Genomic DNA, 10,259 nt, shown 5'->3' with positions numbered 1-10,259 from the left:
GAGAAAGCAGAAACTGCCGGTCAGCCAGAGAAGGCTCCTGTCTGCTTTGCCCCACTATTCCCACACCCAGGCCATGCTGGATGTGCTCAGAGCTGGGCCTAAACTTTCCCATCAATTCCCTGTTTTGGAGGAGAGCAGGACATGTGCCACCTCCTCAGCAGCTGCCAGAGCGGGATGCCCACTAGCCCGCTGCTGGCTCCCAGCACTGGGATTCCCCCCATGCCCAGAGAAGAGGATCCACCTTGAGAGAGCCCTTGTGGTAGCGGGAGCTGGCCCCAGCTGAGGTTCTGGCCCCTTCTGAAAGGGTGCTCCCCGCAGACCATCTGGTGCAGCAGGATGCCCAGGGACCAGACTGTTGCTGCCTCGCCATGGTACCAGCCAAAGTCGTTCCATTCCGGGGGGCTGTAGGACAGTGTTCCTATGGAATACAGATGGAGTTCATCAGGGGGATGCTGCTGCTCCCAGAGCCTGGCCCCAGCATCCCTGGGTGTGCGGGGGCTGCATCAGGGGCACACAGCGTGACCACTGCCCTCTCGCCAGCATCTGGGACTTGTGCAAAAAGTTAGGGTTGGAAAAGAAGCCTCTGGTGTTGGAAGAGGGCAGCCCTGGCTAGGCCCGACCATGACATGCAAAGGAAAAACCCACTCCATGCTGGGGAAAAAACATGCCCTTATCCTCCCTGCCTGCATTTCCCCAAAAATATTATGAAGCCAAGGGAAACAGGGCGAGTGAAGCAGCCCAAGCCCTTCCTGTCATCTGCATACCAAAGTGGCTGGGGCAAAGGTTCCGCCCTCCCTCTCTGTTACCCCAACCCACGGGGCTTTTGGTTGGGCTGGCTGCCCCAGCCCAGCCCTAGTCCTGGGCAGAGTGGCTGGCAAAGGCTGCCAGCAGGGCTGGAAGATGGCTGCCCACCCAGCCCTGCTCTAAAGCAACCCAGCTGAAGATTCAGTGTCCTGACTGGCAGCAAAAGGGAGAATCCCCACTGCCACAGCCAGCTTGGGCTGGGAGATGTTGGGCCATGAGATGTCAGCAGCGGGAGCACAGCCCTCTGCAGGCTCACCTGCAAAGTGAGTGTAGACTGTGTCCTGCAGGTAGGTGCCACAGCCAAAGTCAATGAGTTTGGCCTGCCCGGTGTCCAGGTCAACCAGGATGTTCTCTGGTTTGATGTCGCGGTGCAGGACCCCGCAGCTGGTGCAGTGCCGCACGGCCTCCAGCACCTGGCGGAACAGCTCCCGTGCCACCTCCTCAGGCAGGAACCGCCGTGCCCGAATGAAATGATGCAGGTCCTGACACCGCTCTGGCCGCTCCAGCACCATCACGATGCAGTTGGGGAGCTCGAGCCACTCCAGCAGCTGGACCACACCGGGGAAACCAGTGGACACCCTGGCCAGCAGCACGATCTCCAGGGGTGCGCTGGTGCCGTCGGGCTGCGGGAGGAGCACGATGCCGTCAGTGGGGCCGATGCCGTGCCAGGCCTGGGGAAGCCCTCAGCCAGCCCGGGATGCTCTGCGCCCTGCGCTGGCCCCACGCCCGCTCTCTCTCGGGGCGTCCTGGTGGCTCCCACCGTGCCGGGCGCCGGCTCATCCCCGGCCGGCAGCCCCGGCTGCTGGCCCCGCTCACTCACCAGCTCGCCCCAGTGCCGGACGCGGTTCCGTGGCACCCTTTTGATGGCCACCTGCAAGCCAAAGGCAGCAGCGGGGTGAGCTCGCCGCCCGCACTGCGAGCCCCATCCTCCGCCCTCCGCCCTCCTCCTCCTCCATCCCCTCCTCCTGCGCCCGCCGCCGGCCCCGCCGCTCACCGGGGCGCCGTCCGAGAGCCTCGTGGCCGCGAAGACTCTGCCGAAGCCGCCGCGCCCCAGCAGCGATCCCAGCCTGTACCGCTCCTGCAGGGCCTCCTGCGCCGTCCCTGCGGGCGGGACGCGGCTGTCAGCGCTCGGCCCGGGGCCAGCAACGGCCCCCGAGCGCCCCTCACCCGCCCCGGGCCGGCCATGCCCAGGCGTTCCATCTTCGGAACGCGGCACGGGAAGCTCGGGGCTGGCGGCCGCGCTGCCGAGCGGCGGAGCTCGGGCCGGGGAAGCCACAGCGGAGGCGGCGGGAGCGGCCGCGCCGCCTGTGTCCTCCGCGGGCCGCGGGAGGAGCCGGGGCCGGGGCCGGGGCCGGGGCCGGGGCCGGGGTCGGGACTTGACCCTGCGTCGGGTCCGGGGCCGGGCTCGGGCCAGGCGGAGGCAAAGGGCGGCGATGCCGCCCCGGCCCCAGGCACTGATGCCCGCCCAGCAGCGCCACCGCCAGTACAGCCTGAGCCGGGCGGAGGCGAGACCGCGGCGGGACGGCCGGGGCCGGGCACGGGGCAGCCCCGCCCGGGGCCGGGGGCATGGCCCGGCCCGGCAGGGGAGAGGGAGGCGGGGAGAGGAGAGGGACGCCGGGCAAGGGACCCCGAGAGTAGGGTGCCCGACAGCGGAAAAGGGAGAGAAAGAGAAAGAGAGAGAGAGAGAAAGACTATTCAAAACTATCTGTTTTGCTGCTGCTGCCGCTACTGCTGCCGCCGCTGCTGCTGCCGCCGCCGCTGCCGCTGCTGCAACTGAAGCACCGGGGCCGTTTGTCCCCGTGTCTGTTCCCCGCTCGCCCCACGAGCCCCACGTTCGAGCCCCGCGCGCCCCGGGGACAGCCCCTCCGTCTGCCCTAAACACTGGAACTTTGCAGCCTTGAGCCCAGATGCGGAGCCCTGACTCCTGCACACTGGCACAGCGATCTCCTTCCTCGCTGCTGTGCATTGTCCTTGCTGAGGGTCAGACACTGGCGGGCCACCTTCCCTTGGGGTAGGATTCCTACCTGACCCAAGCACTGCACTTACACCTCCAGTGTTGCTTTCCTGTGTGGAAAGGAAAACTGTGTGTAGCTCATGGTTTAGAGTGTCTAAAACTTGCCAAGTCACAGATTTTAGAGGTGAGGTGCATTTGGAATGAATGGGATGGAGAAGCAGTGCAACATGGAAAAGAGGAGCATAGAAATAAATAGAGGAAAACATCTTGGATTGTTTCTTTCATTCTCATTTCCCTTCTGGAAAGCTGTTTCAGTTTTCCAGGAATCATCTGCTGTCTGCTCTTCTCAAGAATCTCTCATGGAGAACAAGGTTGAGCCTCTGTCACAAGATTTGCCACCAGCTGCAGCTTCTCTTAGCTTTCCATAGTTCACAGTGTGTGCAGCAGGACTTTTGCAGCAAAGCAGAACAAATGTTAGGAGAACTTTACATGTCCGTTCTTTTCCTGCTGGGCTGGGGAGTTGTGCCACTGGTGAAGTTTTCATTGTGACTGTTTGTGCTGGTTTCAGGCAAATTTTGGGAGGAAACCTCCAAAAGGGGTCAGTCTAGAAAGCAAGTTCCAGCGGCCCCTCCCCCTACTAGCTGAGGAAAAGACTTCCCTCCAGAGCGGGTTTAAACAATTCCAAGAAAAAGGAAAGTCACAGTCCGAGGAACTTCTCTGCCCCAGCTAGCTAAAACCAAATTGCTAGACCTGGGCTGTGAAGGCATCAGGAAATTTCCAAGTCTGGGCACTGGCGGTCCCAGCAAACACCAGATCTGGATGATGCTGATGCCAGAACCTGGAAATATCCAAACTTTGGCTTTCTGTGCCAGCAAATCCCTGGACTTGGGCTGTGCCAGCACCAGGAAGTTTTCAGATCTGGGCGCTGGCGCTGCCAGCAAACACCAGATCTGGGTGGTGTCATTGCCAGTGACAGAAATCTGCCAGATTTGGGCTCTGCTGGCACCGGGAAATTTCCAAATCTGGGCACTGGTGCAGCAAACGCAAGATGTGGGTGGTGCCAGACCCAGTAGCAGGAAGCTGCCACAGGTTTTAGCTTTCTGTGCCAGCAAATTGCTGGACATGGGTGGTGCTGGAACAGAGAAATTTCCAGATCGGGGCACTGGCAGTGCCAGCAAACACCAGTGAAACCTTCTGGTCCTCGTCCGGACCGTTGACTAGTGGTTTCCCTGAGAACCAGCTCTGGCCACTTTACAGACAGAGATGGCTTTCATCTGGTTGTGTGGAAACAGAACTTTACTGAAGGCAAACACAACAAACAGGATGGCGTGCACAGTACAGAGAGTGAAGCAGAAAAAAGCCTGGGTCCAGGATCTAGCAGGGATATTTATACATTTATTTATGGGGAGGGGTTAAGGTGGGATCTGAGAGAAGGATCCAATAGGAAGGAATGATTAAGAATATTACAATTTTGCAGCAAAAAGTAACCAATGGTAGCAAAGAGAACTCAGAACTTTCTAGTAACAATCTGCATAACTGAACAAGAGGATTATGGGAGGGAGCTCCTGCTCACCCTAAAGAGGGTTTTCCCACAGCCTTAAGCCGAGGTCTCCTTCTTTTAAACCAACCCAAACACAGCAGATCTGGGCGCTGCAAAGTTTGGGCTTTCTTTGCCAGAAAATTGCTGCCTTTGGGTTTTGCTGGCATCGGGAAATTGCCAGATGTGGGCACTGGCAGTGCCAGTGCACACCAGATCTGGGTGGGGAATGTGCTGGCACCGGGAAATTGCCAAATGCGAACCTTCTCTGCCAGCAAATTGCTGGAATTATGCTGTGCAGGCATCTTAAAATTTCCGGATCTGGGCACTGGCGGTGTCAGCAAACATGAGATTGGGTTGCTTTAAATACCTTTTAAATCCAGGTATTTGCTTGATTTAGGCTTTCTTTGCCAGCAAATTGCTGGAATTGGGCTGTGCCAGCACCAGGAAATTGCCATGTTTGGACACTGGCAGTGCTGGAAAACACCAGATCTGGGTGGTGCCAGCCCCAGGTATCTGCCAGGTTTTGGATTTCTGTGCCAGCGAATTGCTGCACTTGGGCTTTGCCAGCACTGGGAAATTTCTGCATCTGGGCAATGGCAGTGCTGGGAAACTCCAGGTCTGGGCAGCAACAGAGCCAGCAGTGGAAAATTGCCAGATTTTGGGGGTTTTTGCCTGCAAATTGCTGCACTTGGGCTGCACCAGCACCAGGAAATTTCTGGATCTGGGCACTGGCAGTTCCGGGCAACACCAGTTTGTGAGAGCTGAAATGAGGGATGTGGGACTCCAGGCGGCTCTTCAAAGTGCAGTTTATTGTATCCAAGGTGATACAGCAGTCCAGAGTCATGGGTGACAGAGCCTGTGCCTACAGCTTTCAGCTCCAGCTGCAGGCCTGGAGACCCTTAGTTTAGGTTACAAATGCATTATATACTTTTCTTTGATGAGCATCTTCACAAAATAGAACCAATCTATACCTTAACTTTTACCTATAGCCAATAATAACTACTATCATTACCATATTCATGTTACTGTTCTCCAATCACTAAAAGTTAGTACATTAAAGTTTAAGCTAAAAGTTGTTTTCCAGTTTTCTTGCAGTGGAAAATTCTGAGACCTTTTTTCCTACTTGCAAAATTTGCTGACTTGTTTGCCTGTGCTATCTTTCTGCTTGGTAAAATCTTCTTGTTTGAGGTGGGCTTATCCTTTGCTCTAAGTCATAAAAACCCCTTCTAACTAACATACACTTTGCCTTCTTAGCTATCCAAAAAGACTGGCTCATCAATTCTTTTCTTTTATATCAAAACTTGCTTTCATTTATATTCGTCTTCAGACATTACATTCAAAAATCTTTCAGCCAAGTATACATATCTGTGAGACTTTCTTGTCAAACTGCATCCCTGTATAGTGGTCAAGTGCTTGAGGCCAGGAGCACCTGGACAATGGGAACAGTTCTTTCCTATAGGAAGGAAATCACAGAACTCCAGGGTTTTGAAGGCACATGAGAAGCAGTCCCCAGAGACCAAGGCAAGCCAGACCTGTCTGTCCTTGCAGCTTTTGTCTGAAAGCAACCCTTGGATATATGGGGAGTTTTGGGGTGGAATTCCATTTCAGCCATGGGTTCCTGGACAGGAATGACAGTTCTCCATAGAGGGGCAAGGGCCCCTCACAGCTGCTCATGGTCCCTCACAGCCCCACATGGCCCCTCACAGCCCCTCACGGCCCCTCACAACCCCTTGTGAGATGCAAAGCTGTGTTTCGTGGTACAAACAGGCAACGTGTGTACTTGTGAATGAGAAATGTGTGGATACCTACAATGGGATAGTTGTGAATTCTAGTAATAACTGAGGAAAATAAAGCTATGAAAAAGACTTTTGAACCTATCTTTTGTTTGCAAATTAACCCTAGTTGATTTAGGAGCATTTGAATTAAAGTGTTATAGATGTTGCTTTTTGCTTGCATTTAATCCATAAAGAGTTCTGCAATAATAACCTTTTGAAGTATAATTTTAGAATATTACTTGTATTATTGAAACTGTAGCTTTGGAATATATATAAAGGAAATATGCTTATCTCACGCCTTATTGAAACAGAGAAAAACAGCTTGAAAAAGGAAGATGAACATCACTTCAAGGGTTTATGGTTTCGACCAAAGGGAAGCTGGACATCACTGTTATGAGATTTGGAGTCTCTGCAATTAAAAGGTGGACCCATATCTGGGGAGCTGGACTCCACCAGATGGAATTAGTCTTTCTTCTTTTGGAAACTGGACCATCACCATCTGGGAATTCTCCTTTGAGATACATCCTGAGAAATTAAAATCACAATAGTTTATAGAATTGTGATGTAATAATTTGGAATAAAAATTGCTGATGAGTAAAAGATTGGAAATAGAAACTGCTGAAAAAAACTGATGGGTACCCCTGTAAATACCTGTAACCATCAATTATCGGTATGCAGTTGGAGGGAAAACTTCCCCCACTGTACCTGGCGCTGTATTGCTCATACTTTACCATATTAAATAATAAATCGATTGCTGCTTGAATATTGGACTAGTCAAGCTTCTGATTCATAACACCCTCACGGCCCCTCACAGCCCCTCACGGCCCCTTACAGGCCCAGTCCTGGGGCTCCTCCCAGAGGAGGGGTCGGGCCCTGCTTGTTCCCCTTTCATTTCAGTCCCTTCATTACAGCAACAAGCAAAGAAAGCTGAAATGGAGCGTTTCCCCAGCATTTCCCTCGGGGTTAACTGCGGGCTGAAGCTCTGTGCTGGCGCTGGCTCCAGCGCCACCATCCCTGCAGCCGCCAGGCCTTTGCTGTCCCCCCGTGTCCGTTCCCTGTCCCCGAGTCCCGCCCGGCTCTGGCAGCAGCAGCAGCCGCAGCGCAGGGGGCGCCGGCCCGGCCCAGCCGGGGCTCCCGGCCAGGAGCAGCAGCAGCGCCGGCCCCTTCCCGCCTGCTCCTGTCTCGGCTCCCAAGGGCTTTTAACAGCTCAATTCTGGAGCAGAGCAGCCAGCACCCACACACAGCCCTGACTGCTCAGGGCCCGCCTGTGCTGCCCTGAGCCAGCCCTCAGAGGAAGAAAGGATCGGGCTCCAGCGCTGTTTTCAACGCTCTTTTACTCACCCTGAGCTGACAGCAGGAGGCTGCTGGTGCCCTTTGCCTTGGCAGTTGGAGATCACGGTTGCTCTTGGGCCTCTTCTGCTTGCCACCTGAATTTTATCAGTACAACTGCACTTGCCTCTTTCAATCACTGCTGCCCACTGTGCTTTTGTGATGGTGAACTCAGTGTTTTTGTCACAGGCATCATGATTAGCAGAGACTGAAATGCTCACAAGTCCTTGAGCACCAAGTCGAGGGGAATGAAAGCATCACAGACCACTTTTGCAGCACTCAAACACAGCCCTGCTGCTGGTGCTGTTGAAATAGAATCAACCTACAGAGACCATCACAGAAATTGCCTCTGGAGTGGCAAATCAAATGAAAAAATCCACCAGGAGAACGAAAATACTGAAGTTGGCTGCCTTCATTGCTTCCTCAGAGCAGCAGAAAATGGAGATGCCCAGAGGTATTTTGCACTGCTGCTGATCCCAGTTGGAGACCTGCCCTCTGCAGAGTCCCAGCGGGAACCTGAGCCCAGGCCGGGGAGCTCCCAGAGTGTCCTGGAGATTCTTTCTGCATTCGATCAGGCTTGCATTCCCCAGCAAGTCCCCAACAAAGCCTCCTGTTTTCTTGGGTTAGAACAGGCACAATGAAAAACTCAGCAATGGCACAACTGCCCAGCCCACAAGGAAAAGAAAGGACAAGTTGTCAAGGAATCCAAACATTTGTCTTGCTTTGCTGCAGAAGTCATGCTGCTCACGGTGTGGAAAGAAAAGAGAAGCTGCAGTTGGGGGCACATCTTGTGACAGAAGCTGCAGCTCGTTCTCCAGGAAAGGTTCTTGAAAAGGGCAGACAGGAGTGTGGAGAAGATTCCTGGGGAAGTGAAACAGCTTTCCAGAGGTGAAATGAAAATGGAAAGTGTTATGTTTGTCCAATTATCTCATCATAAAAAAACCCAATAGTATTAAAAGTAGTAGCAATTTTAATTGAATAGTTAAAATAAAAAAAATATAAAATTGGATACAATATAATTTGATTAAAATAAGAGATAATTTGGTTCCAATAATAGCGCATAAGCAAACGATAACCGCGGGGTATGGAGGGCAGGGTTCTGGGACTCTTGCCACCTCACGTACAAGCTTGCCAAGTGAAAATCACCCCTTATATGCCATGTGTCAATACCATCTCTTCTCATTTTCGGTTCATCATATCTCTATCTCCGCCCTCATTACCACCCTTATCACGCATGCGCCACCACTTGGTTTGGTGTTCACTCAAGTCTTTGGGGGTCATTTTGGATGAAGACCTCTCCTCTTCCTCTTTGTCTTTTAATTCACCTTTGGGTTACACATGCGCATCAAGCCAGTACAATGTAAGCCAAGACTAACGTATCACTGCATCTACATATCAAGGCAATAAATCCCTTATAATTAGCATTTTCTGGTACCCAACCAGGTTCTTGGTCATTTTCAGCAACTGTATCTTCAGCTTCTTTCCTGTGGTCCTTGAGAACATCTGCTGGGAAGGGGAGGGGGGGGGTGGAGCCCCTCCTCTCCCTCTCTTCTTTAGCATTTAACTATTTTATTATTCTCAAATATTAATTACTGTATCATTATTGATTACTGTTTCAATCTTTATCAGCACGAATCATACCTATTTATCACAAATCTCTCATTTCTCTTTTTGATCATTATGATTGGTGCTACATTTACAAAGCTGTGCCCTGATGTCTTCTATATTTTTCAGAATTTTGGTTTTCTTGTTGTCCCTTTTCAGCTTCAAACTTTTCTAGCATTTCTATTACTGCTTCTAGTCTTTCACACTTTCAAGTTTAGTTAGCATGTCCTGGTCTATTTCAATCTTTTTAAGTCCTTTTTGTCTTTAACAGGGGTTGATTTAGCTTTTAATACCATTATAGATCTTGGTTTTCCTTTTTCTGCTGATTCTGAATCTAGAGACATTGTTGAAATTTGCATCTTTTGAATCACTGAGTGAATTAGCCTAATAAAATACAAAATCATACAAGGCAGAAACATAAGTCCTAGAATTGAGCATAACAACATGAACTCTAACATTTTCCTCCAAACACTTCTAAAGAGGTTACCCCACCAATCTGTTTTCAAGATTGAATTCCACTTTTGTACCGGCACATGAGCTACTCTTTTAATCTTTTTTGCAAGTTCTGTGATAGCTTCTCCATAATTATCAATTTCTACATAGCACTCAGATTCATTAAATCTCCTACAAACTCCTCCTTCTTTTGCTAACAGATAGTCTGGGGTGATCCTGTTTTGGTACACAAACACCCATATTCGTGTATATTGCCTGGCCAACATTTTTAAAGCATCAGAGGTGCGATTTGACACCACCTCTACTACTGCTTGGAGCCTTATTAATCGATTCAACAGATAAACTGGGGTCCTATATCTCCATGACCCATCCTGAGCTCATGTTGCTGGGTCATAATATGCTATAATTCGTTCTGCAGGCTATTTGTCCTCCCCCCAGTTTTGATTCCCTCCTGCTGTTGGAAAATTTAAATTCAAATCTCCTTTATTCCACTGCAGGGTTTCATACAGTGGAGTTCCTAGCACATTGCTCCTAGACCTCAGTAAAACAAAGAAGGAGGGTTGTATTACTCCCAAAGTACAAGTTCCTCCCCATTTTTGAGATAACTCACTGTATGCCCGTTGCCCACAAATTTAATATATCCCATCTGGGGCTTTCCATTTCTTATCAGTTTTCTCCAGTTGTTCCCAATAAGACCTCAGGCCGTTGATGGACTGGTAGGGGTTAGCTCCAGGACTTCTGTACCAGCATACATTAATCTGTTCATCTTATTCACAATTTATTTCTTTTATTGGTCCCC

The 10,259-nt window shown here is 51.2% G+C and overlaps 1 protein-coding gene across 1 annotated transcript; it reads right to left on the bottom strand.

Annotated features, from left to right (window-relative positions):
• Positions 1-305: 305 nt before the first annotated feature.
• On the bottom strand, positions 306-1,403 carry LOC128948588 (serine/threonine-protein kinase pim-1-like; the record flags this gene model as incomplete). Its single annotated transcript, XM_054293361.1, has 2 exons — positions 306-418; positions 1,061-1,403. Coding segments are annotated over 2 exons (456 nt in total), but the record flags the coding sequence as incomplete, so codon positions are not given.
• Positions 1,404-10,259: the final 8,856 nt, after the last annotated feature.

The sequence above is a fragment of the Melozone crissalis genome, unplaced genomic scaffold, assembly GCF_028551555.1.
Source record: "Melozone crissalis strain CALT ecotype California unplaced genomic scaffold, PUWL_Pcris_2 ptg000139l_1, whole genome shotgun sequence".
In the NCBI taxonomy this organism is placed as follows: Eukaryota; Metazoa; Chordata; class Aves; order Passeriformes; family Passerellidae; genus Melozone; species Melozone crissalis.
This window is presented reverse-complemented; position numbering and strand designations above follow the sequence as displayed.